Source organism: Manis pentadactyla, chromosome 18, assembly GCF_030020395.1.
Source record: "Manis pentadactyla isolate mManPen7 chromosome 18, mManPen7.hap1, whole genome shotgun sequence".
Classification (NCBI taxonomy): domain Eukaryota; kingdom Metazoa; phylum Chordata; class Mammalia; order Pholidota; family Manidae; genus Manis; species Manis pentadactyla.
Genome location: NC_080036.1, coordinates 27,886,775 through 27,903,397, shown reverse-complemented (window position 1 = coordinate 27,903,397; position 16,623 = coordinate 27,886,775). Strand labels below are relative to the sequence as shown.

General features: G+C 60.8%; 1 protein-coding gene across 3 annotated transcripts; it reads left to right on the top strand.

Annotated features, from left to right (window-relative positions):
- Nucleotides 1-2,336: 2,336 nt before the first annotated feature.
- FURIN (furin, paired basic amino acid cleaving enzyme) lies at nt 2,337-16,576 on the top strand. 3 transcript variants are annotated; one of them, XM_057494865.1, is made up of 16 exons: nt 2,337-2,430; nt 8,949-9,279; nt 9,657-9,755; nt 9,857-9,952; nt 10,239-10,367; nt 10,472-10,548; nt 10,861-10,949; nt 11,451-11,623; nt 12,027-12,239; nt 12,695-12,795; nt 12,916-13,019; nt 13,110-13,227; nt 13,340-13,519; nt 13,937-14,061; nt 14,162-14,272; nt 14,477-16,576. In XM_057494865.1, exons 2-16 carry the CDS (start codon nt 9,106-9,108, stop codon nt 15,073-15,075), a joined length of 2,388 nt encoding a protein of 795 aa, XP_057350848.1. In that variant the 5' UTR covers nt 2,337-2,430; nt 8,949-9,105; the 3' UTR covers nt 15,076-16,576. The 3 variants fall into 3 exon arrangements, with proteins under 3 accessions (XP_057350848.1, XP_036787902.2, XP_036787901.2); XM_036932007.2 differs by having other exon boundaries at nt 2,364-2,435; XM_036932006.2 differs by lacking the exon at nt 2,337-2,430 and adding an exon at nt 5,367-5,509.
- Nucleotides 16,577-16,623: the final 47 nt, after the last annotated feature.

Genomic DNA, 16,623 nt, shown 5'->3' with positions numbered 1-16,623 from the left:
GGCCTGCCATGTGCTCCAAGACCCAGCCCTTGCGGAGGATCCCACCTCATCTCTTCCCGCTGTCGCCTGAGCAGTTTCTGTTCTCCACACACACGAGCTCCTGTGCCAGGCCTGTGTCCCTCTGGTTCCCCTGCCTGGGATGCCAGCTCATACCTTTGCTTCGGCTCACACACCACCTCCTCCGAGAGGCCTTCCCTTGCCCCACCCCAGGGCCAGCCCTTGCCCTCCTGCAGGCACTACCATGTTACCCTCTTTATCATTTTTGTTCGGGAGTACTTAAGATGATCTGAACTTCTCTTATTAACCTGCTGGCTGCCTCCCCCACCACAACTGGAGCACCAGGGAACGTCCCGCCTCCAGCAGGTGCTCAATCAACTTCTCAGGAATAAATGAATGAATGAAATGCCTGGTGCCCAATCAACCTTTCACAAGCAGAGTTTTTTCTTGACACACATAGCTTGACCCACAAGTCTCCTCCCTGCCCTGGGCCTCACTCAGGGGTTCATGAGAACCTCAGTAGAGACCTCCGTCAGCTAAAACACACTGCAAGTGTCATGAGAGGACCCCCATTGTTTGCCACCCACAGCTGTCCCTCCTGGGCATCTCCAGCACCCCTCCTGCCAAGTGCACCCCCTTGGGCACAAGTGGTGCTGGCGCCTTTAAGGTGCAGGCAGCTCGAGGCAGGTGGCTCCTGCCACCGCTCTCGCCCCCCAGGTGTACCGTGCCTGTTAAGGGGCGGCACCCGCCCTCCTTCAGGTATTAACTGACTTCTTTCCCCAGCAATGTTTGTTTTAGAGATTAAAGTTAGTGGAGGAGCCTGTAATTTCCAGAATCATCTGTTCCTTTCCTGGCAGCCAGTACTACATTTGTTATTTTCTTTTCCCAAGGCCCTGATAATATGGTTCCAGACATGATGGTTTGATAGCATCATCCAACGGAGAAACTCTCTGGTGCTCCCTCCAAGCCCGCAGACAGGCTCCCGCTGGCCTTGAGGAGGGACACGTGCACCGGATGTCCCAGTACCCCTTTCCCTCCTTTCTCAGGTGAGTCCTGAGGCCCACTATGGGGTTCTCCTTTATTTTGTTTTATTTTTATGTACTACAGTGACCCCCGCACCTCCCATTTATCTGGCCCAGGCAAGAAATGGGCTACTTAACACTGGATTTTCAAAATAATGCCTTTCAAGCACTGAAGTTTAAACAAATACATTCGAAAAACAGCTTTATTGAGATATAATTGACACATTGTGAACTGCACATATTTAAAGTGTACAACTCAATCCCTTTTGCAATTCGTACACACCCATGAAACCACCACCACAATCAAGATAATGAACGTATCCATCACTCCCAAAAGGGTCCTCCCACCTCCCTGTTTGTTCCTCTTCCCCAAGCACCCACCAGTCGGCTTTCCAGATACGTATTTAACGCAACGCTGGCTCATCTGCTGCCCCACCTCAGTGAACAGAGTGCGATCAACAGGGTTCCTTTCCTCTCTGCAGCAGTACCATTAACATCACTAAAAGTGGTGTCATTGGAGGCTCTGGACATGCCCGATCGTTCGCCCTGAGCACGTGCCCTGCCATGCCAGGCCCTGTGGGATCTGAGAGTTTTCGCCCCCACTGCCTCACGCTGGCGCACCGACCCCTCCTGAGCTGTGCTCACACCTCAGTCTGGACCAGCGGTTCTCAGCTGGGGATGGTCTTGCTCCACAGGGGACATTGGGCAATGTCTGGGCACATTTTAGGTTGTCATACTGACGGTGGGGGTGCTACTGGCAGCCAGTGTTTAGGGACCAGGGATGTTGCTAAACATCCCCTGGCACATAGGGCAACCCCACAAAAAGAATGATCTGGCCCAAGGTGTCAATAGTGCCAAGGCTGACGGAGCTCTGGTGAATGAGAAGTCACGGTAACTGACCGCTGTGTCTCGGGGGCCTCCTTCCAGCTTTACCAGGGGTGAGCCCTGGGCAAGCTCAAAGCAGCTTGAGCTCCGACGCACCAGGGCCCAGATCAGCAGGTATTCCACAAACGTCCACCAGCCTATTAGAAGCTTGGTGTGGGCAGCACTGGCTGGGCTTTGAAAGCAAGGCAGAAAGACACGGAGTGGGCAGAGGGAAGCCATTGACAGTGGCTTTTGGGTGTAGTGGAGCCAGAGGGGAAAAGGTAAGGGCAGACCCACCCCTGTAACTGGAAGATGAGCAGGGGTGGCCACACGGGGATCCTGTCCCAGCGTGACCAGATATGTCACCACCAAATCATTTCTAGCTCCGCCCCCCACCCACAGACACCGTCTGCCGTCACATAAAGGAGGTTTTCCTGAAGCAGTTCGGCCAGACCTGGAAGGGCCCTGCCCTGTGACGGGATGGGAGGAGCCTGACTGCCACCCCAGCTGTGTCCAGGACGGACCCCAGGTGCTCTGGAGCTGAACGGTGACGTATGGGCATGCTTTATTCAATTTTGCATGACTTAAAGGGTTCATTATTTTAGTGTAAAAGTTATTGTAGACTTCCCTGATAATGCAGATAAGCAAAAAGGAGAAAACAAAGCTCTCAAGTCCCACCCTTTCAGAAGAGACACCAGTTACACTGTGTTGTGTGCCCTTCGGCATGTGTGAATGTGGTGTAGACATTTTGATCAAACCCAGGTGTAGATACTGCTGCTGAAGGCTTTGTTTGAGGTGCCTGAGAGTGGTGGGATGTTTTGGGAGATGGGGACCCCCACATCACTCCAAGAGGACAACGGGGGTGCCTGGGTGGATTTGACCAGAGGACTATGGTTGCTTCCAGGAGCCTTCCCGATTAGCCCCAAATTCAAGGAAAAAGAGCAGCCTAGCTGGCTGGATCCTTCTTCTAAGAACCCTGCTGGGAAGGTGGGAGCGCCTGCGAGGCCCCATCCTTCCCAAGGCCTCACCTATCAGGCCTGGCTCCTTCCCACAGGTTGTCTCCCCTCCAGGCTGCTGTCACATGGCATCCTAGGCCTACTAACCAACTGCTGTGTAAAACTGATAAACTAAGATCCACAGGCCCTTGGGCTCCTGAGGCCCCAACATGGGACCTGGGCTCCAGGGGCAGTTGAGCCTCCTCGCCTTCACGGTGATAAAGAGAACAATACCTGTCCACGGACTCCTTTCAGGGAGATGAAGTTAGAGGTTGGCTAGCAGTCACCAGCTGGGGCAGCCGGATTCTCTCAAGGGGGGTGCCTTCCAAATTCTTCTTAGCAACTGAAGTGTTGCAAAATGCAATCATAGAAGAAACTAAGGTGAGGGCAAAGGTGGAGATGCTCTGGGCAAAGCAGGGACAGGTGCTCACTTGCTCAGCCCTGTGCTCTCTCCTCCCCTCAGTGATGCATTTCTGAGCCCCATGCCAAAGGCAGGGTTGGAGGGGCAGGCTCTGCAGGGGTGGCAGCCATCAGAGACAGGGTGTGCCCCTCCCCCTCCGCAGACCTAGGCAGCCTCCCCCGAGGACAGCCTCCAGGACGGGTGAGGTGCCTCCAGGCAGCCAGCATTGCCTTCTCCCTGGGATGACCTCTTTTCTAGGCCAGAGGACAAGTGGGATGGGCACTGGGGGACCCCGAGGCTAGGTGGGGCCAGCCCGGTCCCTGTTTCCCATCAGCTGCGTCTTGCACACAGACTAAGGAAGAACTGTGACTCACTTCCTGCCCCAGTCTGACTGCTTTAGTATTGTTTCTCCCAACTAAGCCTGGTGATGGCGGGGGCCACCCCAGCGTGGCTCCTCAGACGCTCAGCTCCTGTTGGGGGAGGTCCCGCTCGTGAGAGGGAGCCGGTCGGACTTAGCTCCCAGCCCAGCTTTCAGGACCCTACGTTCTTCCGTGAGTTTCCAGTGTTACCAGCATTTGTAAGGGTGCCCAAATGGTACCTCGTGCCCTTCATTGGATATTATTTCCATTCTACAGTGGGGTAGATTGAGGCTCTGAGAATTTGTCTACAGGGCACAATATGAAATAGTGCCACAGGGATCTGAACCAGGTTTGCTGGTTGACTTGCCATGCGGTCAGTTAGGTTAGCTTGATTACTCAGCCTCTCTGGACCTCAGTGCCCTCTGCGAAACACAGATGGAGACCATAAGGGTGACTACAGGAACACAGATTATGGGGTTAGCAGTGAGGAAGATGTAACACATGGGGAGAGCTGAGCAGGGGACCTGGCTCGTATAAGCGCTGTGCGGTGCGGTGTGTGCTGTTTGCCATTGTCCCAAACCTGTGTCAGGGGGGCCACGGGACAAATACCCCGCTGCCAGGCCATCTCACAGGGAGCAGGAAGGGATGGGCAGACACTGCTCTGCAACCCTGTAATAACAGAGGCCGTGGAGCTCTTGGCCACATTTCCCCTTTCCTTTCTCAGCTCAAGCAGCGGTGGCCTCAGCCAAGCAGCACAGACGTTTTCTAGGGCAGGACCCAGGGAGGGAGAGGAGCCGGCTGGTGCATTGTAAGTCGCTTGGATTCCGGCTTCGCCAAAGCCCGGATCTCTCCCAGGCTCCGAGGCCTGCAGGCTGTGGGATCTCGAGCAGATTCTTTAAGCTCCATGCACTCAGTTTCCTTACCTGTAAAATGGGGTTAATAATGTCAGCCTGAAAGGATGATGTGGATTAAATAATTGTACAGAACGGGGAGAGAAGTGACGTGATGCCCTGGTGCCCGGAGGCGGTTGGTGTAAATAACAACAAAAAGTTAAAAAAAAAAAAAAAAGTAAAAGGTGGTGGGCTACTTGTTCGTCTCATCCACGTGTCCATACGGACGCAAACCACCGCGGCGCCCACGGCAGGCGGTGAGGAGGTCTGCCCTGCGGCCGCAGGTGGGGCCCCCCGGGCGGACGTCCCGGGGCACTTACCCCGGTCATGCCCGAGTTCTCGGCCCAGGGGAGGGAAAGCGGGAGGCGGGGACCAGCGCCCCGCTCCCAGCCGGGTGAGCGCGGAGTGACTTCCCAGGCCGTCGCGAGGGCTCCAGCCCGGTCTCCACCGCCGCCTCCTCGGGGGGCGCCCGGCGCGAAAAGCCGGGGGCGCGGGCAGCGGGACCTGGGGCGCTGGGGGCGCCGGCCCGGTACCTGCCCGCCCCTGCCTGCCATGCGCCGGAGGCCGCGAGCGCCCGGAAGGCCGCGGGGCCGCCGCTCCGAGCGGCATGGGCGGGCGGCGGGCGGGGCGGGGTGGCGCGGGGGAGGGGCGCGGCGGCGGAGGGGGCGGAGCGCGGCCGCCGCGGCCGTGACAGCGGCCGGAGTAAACAAGCCGCGCCGCCGCGGCCGGGCCGCTGCCCCCGCCCGCCGGAGCCCGAGCCCAGGCCGAGCCCTGCCCTGCTCGCCGGCCGGGCCGAGGCCGCGCCGCCGCGCCTCCCGCCCCCGCGCGGTGACGCTGCTGCTGCTGCTGCTGCTGCTGCTGCTGCTGGGCGCGGGCACCGCGCGGAGCCCAGGCCCCGCCGCCGGGCTCTCCGCTCGGCCGAGGGGCGCCCGAGCCGCCGCGGCGCTCGTCCGGAAAAGTTTCCCCGCCCGGGCTCCCCAGGGTAAGCGGCCGGGGCGCGGGCCCGGGGGAGGCAGCGTGCCGCGAGCCGGGCCCAAGCGCGCCGGGGACTGGGCCGCTCTGCCGGGGGAGCGGGCTCCGCGGCCCGGGCGCCGGCACGGGAGGGGCGGGCGCCGGAGCAGCGCCGACCCGGGCTCCCGCGGCCCGGCTCCCGGCCGGTGTGGAGACCCGGCCGCCGGGCCGGCCCGAGGGTAGAGCCGCGAGGAGCGGGGGGAGCGGCCCACAGCCCACCTGAGCGCGCCGGGCCCGGGCCGGGCCGGTACTTTTCCGCTCGGAGCCGGGGCGAGCCCTCTGACCTCAGGAAGCGTCTGCGGGGCCCCCGCCGGGGCGGGATGGGGAGAGAATTCCGGAGGCGCCGGGCGCTCCCGCCTCCCCGCCGGCCGCCGCCGGCTCGCCCACCGGCGGCTGGGAGGGCCCGAGCTCCCCCTGGGCGGGGGATTATTACGGACCGGGCCTCGCCCGCTCGTGCACCTGGGCGACGGGAGGCGCAGGTGCGGGACCGGGGACGCTGGGAGGCTGGCTCAGGTAGGTGCTGGGGCTGCCTCCCGCGGAGGCCTGGTCGGCCGGCCGCGACCCCTGCGATCCCTGCGGGGTGGCCGGCCCGCTTGCCAGACAGGTCTGACAGCGGTCACTTGTCAGGTCGATACCCGCTTTGCCGCCGTCTGCCACCCCCTTGCCCCGGGGGTGCAGACCCTCCTGGACCGGAGGGTTCCGGAATTACCTACCTGACTTGGGAAGCTGGGGTTGGTGGGCTGGGGGCAGGGGGACTCAGGTGATGTGGCCTAGTGAGGGCTGGGCTGCTGCTGGCCAGGTGTGGACACAGCATAGGAGAGTGGCCAAGCCCGACCTGTCTCAACCGGAGTGGCCCAAGTGTTACTGTTTACTGTATTGGGCTTCCACATAAGATTTGATATTTTAGAAAGGATTCTGCGGCTCTAGAAAAAGATGGAAAACCTCTGGCCTAGCACTTTGTACCACCAAGGAAACTGCGGCCCAGAGAGAGGAGGTGACTTGTCCAAGATCATACAGCAAATGAACAGTCAAGCAGGGACTGAAAGTCAGAATTTCAGAGGAGCGTTTTAGTGCCTGCAGCAGAACCTGGCTTGGTGGCTGTGCTGGAGAGACTGGATGGGGTTTCCCAGGCAGCCCTGTCCACAGCTGACCCCCAGTGCCTGGGAAACGGCAGCTGGACTCTGGGGGTGGGTTCAGTTTGGGTGCCTCAGAGTGGCTGTCTGTGTTGGGTGGTTCCTGGGACTGGAGAGAAGGGTACCAGGAACACGGCCAGGAGAGCGCTCACGGCTCTCTGTGGCCACAGCCGGAGCTGAGTCCCACCTAAGAAGGCATCTCGTGAGATTAGAAATACAGCTCGTCTCGGCGTTTAGGCAGAACTGGGACTCAGAGGGTGAGTCAGAGTCTGGGATGGGGGTGGGGAGAAGCCCGTTCATTCATTGTTCTCCACGCCTGCTCCTTTGGGAGGGAGTCCTCCCTCCCTCCAGGATGCTGAAGCAGGGCTGTCCGGGAGGTCTAGGGGCTCTGTGGAAGCCATACCCACTGCTCACCAAGGGGGACGCTGGGCAGAGTGAGGCAGGCCCTTTTGTGGGATTGGTCGGTTGTGCCTGAAGCGTGCTCACTTTCCTGGTGCTGCAAGGAAAATGGTTGGTTAATCACCTTAACCTATGGAACTGCAGCTCAATCCACTGTGCTCCGGAACCTGGGCTTCATCCAGGTGAACCCAGTCTTGATGTGGGTGCTTCAGCAGGACTCACACACTGTGGTCGTGGGTTTGAGGGATGGCTTTGCTTCATATCTGGACCCAAGAGGCAGCTATTCTGGTGCCAGGCAAGAAGGGAGAAGGGATTGCTTTCTTATCCGGCTCTGCCCCCAGGGCCCTACGTCCTCTGTTAAATGAGGGGCTTGGGGTCCCTTCACCCCCTAGGGCCGGATGTCTGCTGCCCAGCCATTACTCAGACCTGCTTTCTGGAACTTGGCCGCCCAAGGCGTCATGGGGCTGTGGCTTCCAGGCCCGTCTGGGAGCCCTGTGGACTCTGCCCATCCAGGGTGAGGAGGAGCTGCATCGCCGATGCCTCCTGCCATCAGCTGTCAGGTTATTTTGGTGTAAACTGAAAATACTCCAGGAATTGTGTGTTAAGTCCCCGCAGCTTGCAGGGTGGGACTGCAGTCGGAGCAGCCAGGGAGGCTGGTTGTGGCTAAGGGCGGCCCTGGAGAAGCAAGGGTTCCCAGGGCTGAGGTGGGGAGCTGCATTTTGCCACCCCGCAAAGTGGCCTCCTTTGGGGCTGGGCTCTGGGAGCAGTGGGGGCATCGGGGCCTGTGGGAAGGCGCTTTGCTCAACAAGCTTGGCACTGAGACAGGATACCTCCTGCAGCCCCATTAGGACTGCGCCAGCTTGTCCTATCCCAGGGGCTTGGCTTCTGGCTAGTTAGGGGCCCATACGGGGACAGTTATGTGGCCCCAAGGTCCCGCTGTCTGTTTGCTGAAGGAGGAAAAACAACACGCGGACTATTGATTCAGCCTCACCTTGGCGCTCCTGGCTCAGCAGCCAGTGTTTGCCCTGGCTGCCCGGCTCAGGTTATGCAAGGCTGGTGGGTGTGGAGTGAGCGAGGGGGTGGCCGGGGGCCTCCAGGCCCTGGCAGGGTAGGCAGGACTGGGCACCCCGAGTTCCCCAGTAAACAGTGTAAAAAGACCCTGGGTCCCTGACTTTGCTGATGGCTGCCAGACTGGGCCATAGAAGGAGGCGAAGCCACTGCCACCCCCTATGCTCACCTCCGAAACCCCCATCCCACCTGGGGTTGCCGGTGCTTTCTTCCCACGGGCTGTGGGTCTTTGCAGACAGCTCCCTTTGGCTGGGTCTGCTTTGCTGGACCGGGAAACCCAAGGGATCCTTGTAGATGCTACCCTTGAAAAAAACAGTATTCCTTTATAAAGCATACCTAGGTAATTTGGAAAATACACAGTGACACAAAGAAGATAACAATCGTAATTTTCACCATCTTGAGAGAACCATTGTTAACATTTGAGCATGTGTCCTTCCAGATTTTGCTATGTGGTTATATATAAATATACACGTATAAATGGTTTTTAAAAAACAATCTGGGATCGTGTACATACAGCTTTGTAACCCACCTTTTTTATTGTGATTCTGGCGAGCATTTATTCAGTTGTTTCTGATTTTGAGTGACTCAGGCCTTGACGCCCTTCATTCTGCTTCCGTATTCTTGTGTGGAGAGAGGATTGGGAGTGTGTGTGTGTGTGTGTGTGGAGGGGTCCATCTGTCCAGCTGACCCTGGGGGCTGGATTTTTGCCTTTCCCCCCCAGGGCCCCCTTCAGGCCCAGATGGAGCTGTCATCAGCATGTGGCTGGGGAGGGACTAACTGTCCCCTCCTCTCCGCCCTTGTTCCCCTCAGAGCCTGCAGACCTCCGCCCGCAGCCCTGCCCGTCTCAGCCCCATGTCCCCACCAGTCAGCCCCGGGCCACAGGCAGTGAATGGGTCCGCGGGAGCCGACGCCCTGTGACCAGGCCTAGAAGACGGGGGCTCCGGGGTCCCAGCCGTCTGTCCCCTCCATGGAGCTGAGGCCCTGGGTGCTATGCGTGGTAGCAGCAGGAGTCTTGGTCCTGCTGGCCGCTGATGCCCGTGGCCAGCAGGTCTTCACCAACACCTGGGCTGTGTGCGTTCCTGGAGGTCCTGCCGTGGCTGACAGCGTGGCACGCAAGCATGGGTTCCTCAACCTGGGCCAGGTAGGTGTTCTCACCACCTGCTGCCCTTGACATAGGATGTTGCCAGGGGGTGCGGGGTGGTGAGGGCAGGGTTCCAACACCAGGAGCAGGATTGTGAGGCTGTCTTTTCAGGGGCACCTGGGTAACAGGCATGTTCCTGGTGGCTGGGGGAACGGGAGCAGCAGCTTGTCCTGCGCTTGGCCTTCTAGCATAGATTGCGGGAGAACCAGCGTATCCCCAGGAGAGTGAGTCTCCCTCGGTCCCCACACCTTCTTACTGGGTCCTGGGCAAGGAGCAGGTGCCCCACCAGCCCCGGCCATCGTGAGGCTGCTCCGTCTCCTGCCCCCCTAGGGACTGACAGATGGAAAGCCCAGCTCAGGCTCCCTGCTCTGTTGCAGATCTTCGGTGACTATTACCACTTCTGGCATCGAGCAGTGACGAAGCGGTCCCTGTTGCCTCACCGCCTGCGGCACACCCGGCTGCAGAGGGAGCCTCAGGTGAGTGCCCCAGCCCCTCCCGCCGCCACCCTTCCCTTCTGCTCTCAGGAGCATCCCTCTCTGCACCCGGCTCCTCCACCCACACTGTCTCTCCCTCACAGGTACAGTGGCTGGAGCAGCAGGTGGCAAAGCGCAGGACCAAACGGGACCTGTACCAGGAGCCCACAGACCCCAAGTTTCCCCAGCAGTGGTACCTGGTAGGTGGCCTCCAGGCCCTGGGTCCCCCTCCCCAGCTGCACCCAGCCTTGGAGGGGTCCCTGGAAAGGATGAAGCCACCTCTCATTCTTCCTCTTTCTGTCTGCAGAGCAGTCTCTCCCTTGCCCAGCTGGCTAAGCCTGGGGCTGGCCCTCCCAGAGTTCTTTACACTTCCATGGGGCCCAGACAACCAGTGGTGGCGTTTCAGGAGTGGGGTGGGTAGAGAAGGTTTTGGGGTGGCAAAGGGATTCTTTGAGTGCCAAGGTGATGGGTGGGGTGTCTCTGCAGTCCGGCGTCACCCAGCGGGACCTGAATGTGAAGGAGGCCTGGGCTCAGGGCTACACCGGGCGTGGGATTGTGGTCTCCATTCTGGACGACGGCATAGAGAAGAACCACCCGGACTTGGCAGGCAATTATGTGAGGAGGTGGGGGAGGGAGTGGCCGCTGGCGAGGGGTGCCTGGGACAGGCCTGTTCTGCCAGTGGGGTCAGGCTGCTCTTAACAGTGGCCACGTCCTTCCAGGATCCTGGGGCCAGCTTCGACGTCAACGACCAGGACCCTGACCCCCAGCCTCGGTACACACAGATGAATGACAACAGGTAAGAGATAGTGGGCCTGGTCTCTGCCTCCCTTTTCTTCTCTCCCACTGAGGAAGCAGGGCTGGTCCTGGGCTAAGACATGGCCCGCCCTGGAGGCTGAAGTCTCTTCTGCAGGCTTGGGCTCTGGCTGGGGCTCTGAGGGAGGATTTGGCTGGAGGAAGTTGGCCACAGGCTGAGTAGAGCGGGTGGGAGTGGGTCGTGCATGCACGGGGGACGGTGGTCACGGGTGGAGAGATGTGCTGGCGCTTCCTGCTCCTCCGGCCGCCCCACTGTGGCCCGCCTGCCGCTAATGCTGTGCTCTTGTCCCGGCAGGCACGGCACCCGGTGTGCAGGCGAGGTGGCCGCAGTGGCCAACAACGGCGTCTGTGGCGTGGGCGTGGCCTACAATGCCCGCATTGGAGGTGGGTGCGGTCTGGACCAGCTTGTCTTTCTGGGGGTGCTTGCTGGGGGGGATTTTCTCCACCTACTTCCCATCTGGCCAGTGCCTGTCACTTTCCCACTGTGAATCCTTTTGACCACATGGCTATTCCTCAAAGGGTTCTTAGCAATTCAAAATGCTGATGGCCCTGTGCTTTGGGGCGTGATGTTTCTTAACAGAAGTCTTCCTAAATCCTCACCACCCACTCTGAGTCCTTCCACAGCAGGCCTTGATCACCCCACTCCATGGGAGCCCAGAGACTCCTTCTCACCCAGAATGTGTGGTTGAGAGCAGGGGCTGTTTTCTTTTCCCCACCTTGTCTGTGAAAGGCAGAGGCAGGCCAGGGAGTTCGGGCTCAGGGCTTCCCAGCACCAGCCCCTCTCCTCCCCTGTCTGTCCTGGTGCAGGGCTAGGGGTGCTCTCGGGGGGCACCTGGCAGCCAGGCCCACACAGCAGCCCCTCTCCCCGACCCCCTTTGTGGCCAGGGGTGCGCATGCTGGACGGCGAAGTGACAGACGCCGTGGAGGCGCGCTCGCTGGGCCTGAACCCCAACCACATCCACATCTACAGTGCCAGCTGGGGCCCCGAGGACGACGGCAAGACCGTGGATGGGCCGGCCCGTCTTGCTGAGGAGGCCTTCTTCCGTGGGGTCAGCCAGGTGAGGGGGGCACCCGGCCCAGCCCTGGTGACCAGGCACAGCCTCCGGCAGCAAGCTGCGTGCTGGCTTTTCCATAGCTTTCTTCCTGGGTTTTTCTGTTCCTATTTGTTTATCCTTGTGTTTAGTTTTAATTTTACACAAAGCGTGTTTGTTAGAACATTAATGGACTAGAAGGACTTAGAAATTAATAGAAAAAGAGAAAAATAAATAAAAGTCACCCATAATTCCAGCTCCTGGAATCAGCAGTCCAAGCATTTTGGTAGTGGTACTATTTTTGAACCATCAGGGATCTCAGGGGAGCCAGGGGGTGGATAGAGGGTCCCCCAAGAAATCCCCTCCAGCCTTCCCCGTCTCCAGCAGCACCCACCCACCGGGCCTCCCGCACCCTGTTCTCTGTCCACAGGGCCGCGGGGGGCTGGGCTCCATCTTTGTCTGGGCCTCGGGGAACGGGGGCCGGGAGCATGACAGCTGCAACTGCGATGGCTACACCAACAGCATCTACACGCTGTCCATCAGCAGCGCCACGCAGTTCGGCAACGTGCCCTGGTACAGCGAGGCCTGCTCGTCCACGCTGGCCACCACCTACAGCAGCGGCAACCAGAACGAGAAGCAGATTGTGAGTGTTGGCCTGGGTGGGGGCAGGGAAGATGGGGCTGCCTGCTGGCTCTGCCCCGGGCCCCCTGTCCAACCCCATCTGCCTCCCCCCACCCCACATGGCTGGGTGATAGTGGCTCAGCTCTGGTGGAACGGGAGCCGGGACTCTAGGACTGTTGGGGGCCCTGGAGCTATCTGAAGCCCCTGGGAAGTGTAGACTCTCCCTAAAAGCAGGTATTGCCCATAATGTTCTCCAGCCTCTAGTCCTACCCCTTGTTCCTTGGGAAACTGGAGCCCAGACAGGGCCAGGCATTGGCCTGTCCACAGCGAGTTAGCAAGGTGGCCGCTGGGACCGAGGTGCCTTGGCCCGGTCTCCCATGCCATCTGTGGGGCTCAGGGCCTCTAGGCGGAGGGGAGGGCAGGTGACTCCTCTGGTCCCCCCACCCACCCGGCCTAACACCGTTATCTTCCTGGTAGGTGACCACTGACTTGCGGCAGAAGTGTACAGAGTCTCACACGGGCACCTCAGCCTCTGCCCCCTTGGCAGCTGGCATCATTGCTCTCACGCTGGAGGCCAAGTAAGTGGGTGGGGGCTGAGGGGCACCCTGCCATTCCAGTGCCCTCTGCAGGGCAGCCCTTGGTTTCCAGCATCTCTCCGAAGAGACTGAGCCCCTGGCCTCTCCCTCCCGCCTTTGCAGTAAGAATCTTACCTGGCGGGACATGCAGCACCTGGTGGTACGGACCTCAAAGCCAGCCCACCTCAACGCCAACGACTGGGCCACCAATGGGGTGGGCCGGAAAGGTGAGGACAGGGTGGCCCTGTAGGAAGACTGGGGGAAGGTGGTGGGACACCCTGTGCCTCCCAGCTGATGCCGCCTTCCCCGCCCCACAGTGAGTCACTCGTATGGCTACGGGCTGCTGGACGCAGGTGCTATGGTGACCCTGGCCCAGAACTGGACATCGGTGGCGCCCCAGCGGAAGTGCATCATCGAAATCCTCACTGAGCCCAAGTGAGGGTTGGGCCCTGGCTGGGGAAGGGCAGGCGGGGCCTGCGGGCTGCAGGGGGTGCCAGCTGGTCTCTCTGGGCCAGGCTGACAGACCGTCATGGCACTCTGTGCACAGGGACATTGGGAAGCGGCTAGAGGTGCGGAAGACTGTGGCCGCCTGCCTGGGGGAGCCCAACCACGTCACCCGGCTGGAGCATGCTCAGGCGAGGCTTACCCTGTCCTACAATCGCCGTGGTGACCTGGCCATCCACCTGGTCAGCCCCATGGGTACCCGCTCCACCCTGCTGGCTGCCAGGTGCTTGCCCTATCCCCTCCCCGGCTCATCCTCACTCTCACCCCCACTTGCAGTCACTCACGCTTCTGGGTGGGTCACACAAACCCAATGGCCACCAAAGACTTCTCAGTGGGGACACTGTTGGCATTTTGGGAGGGACGGTTTTGTCCTGTGGGACTGTCCCGTATCACAGGAGTCCCTGGCTCCTGCCCATGAAATGCTGGTAGCATGCCTTCCCGTGGATAGCTCCCTTGCATGGTTCCAGAATCTTCTAGTTGAGAACATCTGGCCTGCCGGGAAACAGCGCCAGCAGGCATTTCTGGCCCCCTGGGGTCACACTGCGCTGGGGGAGGCCGTGTGGTTCATGTGTCATGGGCGTGGTGTCCTCTGGCTGGGGTCCCCCCGAGGCCTCAGACGAGTGTGCACCCTCCTCCTCAGGCCGCATGACTACTCCGCTGACGGGTTTAATGACTGGGCCTTCATGACAACACATTCCTGGGATGAGGACCCCTCTGGCGAGTGGGCCCTGGAGATCGAGAACACCAGCGAAGCCAACAACTATGGTCAGGAGGCTGCTCAGGGCTGGGGGGCGAGGGGGACAGTAGGTGGGTCTGGGGGCCGCAGCCAGTGCTAACTCTTGCCTCTTCCCTGACCCCGGGACAGGGACACTGACCAAGTTCACCCTTGTGCTGTACGGCACAGCCCCCGAGGGGCTGCCCGTGCCTCCGGAGAGCAGCGGCTGCAAGACCCTCACGTCCAGCCAGGCCTGCGTGGGTCAGTAAGCGTGTGGCTGGGGCTGGGGCCTGAGGCTGGACGGGACAGAGGGTCACTGTCCTAAAGCTCCAGTAGGAAAAGGGGTCTGAAGACCCTGGGGCCCTCAGGATGACCCCGGTTCCGGGGCTATGAGCCCCTGGGGGCTTCTCAGGCCCTGTGGCCCCAGTCCACTCGCTGACACCGCCTTCTCTTCTGCGCCGGCAGTGTGCGAGGAAGGCTTCTCCCTGCACCGGAAGAGCTGCGTCCAGCACTGCCCGCCGGGCTTCACTCCCCAAGTCCTCGATACCCACTACAGCACGGAGAACGATGTGGAGACCATCCGGGCCAGCGTCTGCGCCCCCTGCCACACCTCGTGTGCCACATGCCAGGGGCTGGCCCCCACCGACTGCCTCAGCTGCCCCAGCCACGCCTCCCTGGACCCTGTGCAGCTGACATGCTCTCGGCAAAGCCAGAGCAGCCGCGAGTCCCCGCAGCAGCAGCCGCCGCCCCGGCCGCCCCCGGAGGTGGGGGTGGGGGCGGGGCCGCGGCTCTGGGCCGGGCTGCCGCCTTCGCACCTGCCCGAGGTGGTGGCCGGCCTCAGCTGCGCCTTCATCGTGCTGGTCTTCGTCACTGTCTTCCTGGTCCTGCAGCTGCGCTCCGGCCTCAGCTTCCGGGGGGTGAAAGTGTACACCATGGACCGAGGCCTCATCTCCTACAAGGGGCTGCCCCCCGAGGCCTGGCAGGAGGAGGGCCCGTCCGACTCAGAAGAGGACGAGGCCCGGGGCGAGAGGACCGCCTTTATCAAAGACCAGAGCGCCCTTTGACGAGCGCCCACTGCCCGCCCCTCCAGGCCCACCCCCTCCTCGGGCACTTTTTAATTCACCAAAGTATTTTTTTATCTTGGGACTGGGTTTGGACCCCAGCTGGGAGACAAGAGGGGCAGAGACTGCTTCCCATACCCTCGGGCCACCTGGCAACCTGAGGTGGGGCCCCGGGACCAGCGCCCTCGCGCGCGGAGGAAGGAGTGAGCCCTTAGGGCAGCTTTCCGAGGCCCAGGCCCAGCGGAGCTCCTGCGGGGTGAGGTGGGGGCAGCCCTGCTCTTGGGGGTTCCTGACCCCGGCTGCACTTCTGCCCCTTCCTGTCCTCGAAAGCAATAATGGTCCCCATCCAGGCAGCAGGGGGGCTGGCCTAGGCGGTCCTGGAAAGAAGGCCACCTCTCCAAGGGCTTTTGCATCCCCGGCCCTGTCCCCACGGCTGGTGAGCCTCAGGCAGAAGTGATCGAAGGAAGGGCTCACGGCAGGGCAGGTGCTCCAGGGTCTGCACGCCTGTGTGCGTGTGTGTGTGTGTGTGTGTGCTCGTCCCTCTGCCCCCTCCACAGCTGGCAGCCCGCTGGGCGCGGCTGGCCCAGGCAAAGCCCCGTGCTGGTCCCTGACCACCCTCCCTGGCACCCCCCTTCCGCTGGGGCCTAAGTCCCTGTTTTCTGAGCCCGGGGCTGCCTGGGCTGTTGGCACTCAGCCTTGGAGCCCCTGGGTGGGTGGTGGGGAGGGACGGTGGCCCAGCCGGCCTCTCCCACCTCCCACCCAATGCTGCTTTCCCCTGTGGGGATCTCAGGGGCTGTTTGAGGATATATTTTCACTTTGTGATTATTTCACTTTAGATGCTGATTTTTTTTTTTGTATTTTTAACGGGGGTAGCAGCTGGACCCCCCACCTTCCCTTACCCTCTGTCCACCCTGCTGTTCCCCTGGCTCCCCTGGCCCTGAGGTGTGGGGGACTGCAGCCTGTTGCCAAGGAGTGAGGGGGAGCTGAGCCCCAGGTCCTGAAGAGGCAGGCAGGCCAGGTGGGCCCGAGAAAGGGAGCTCACCTGGGAGGGGCAGGCTGCCATGGCGCTGCCGATGGAGTTCATCGTGCCAAGGGCTCATGGGTCACTGGTTCTGTAAGTGCCAGGGGTGGGCAGGCAGTGGCACTGAGCCCCCTCCAACACTGTGTCCTGGTGGAGAAAGCACTGACCTGCCCCTTAAGTCCCCCTCTTCTGACGTGCCTTTGCACCCCTCCCATTAGGACAATCAGTCCCCTCCCACCTGGGAGATCCCTTTTCTTTCTCTCCCCTGGCCCTTCCTGGCACCCAGCCACCTGCCCAGGGGTGCCCCCTCCTCTCATCCCCTACCCTCGTGGCCAGCCTGGCTGGTTCTATAAGGTACTGGGTTGGTGCCCAGTGATTTTTTTCTTGTAATTTAAACAGGCCCAGCATTGTTGTTCTATTTAATGGACACGAGATAATGTTAGAGGTTTTAAAGTGATTAAACATGCAGACTATGCAAACCAGGCCTGGTCTCCAGTGCGGTGGTGTTCCTTCCAGGCCCCTGGACTGCC

Bases quoted from the DNA above. Each gene is read 5' to 3' on its own strand.
- FURIN (XM_057494865.1), top strand. From the start codon at position 9,106: ATGGAGCTGAGGCCCTGGGTGCTATGCGTGGTAGCAGCAGGAGTCTTG. The intron at 12,240-12,694 runs GTGAGTGTTGGC...TCTTCCTGGTAG, and splicing joins ACCAGAACGAGAAGCAGATT to GTGACCACTGACTTGCGGCA. The intron at 14,062-14,161 runs GTCAGGAGGCTG...ACCCCGGGACAG, and splicing joins CAGCGAAGCCAACAACTATG to GGACACTGACCAAGTTCACC.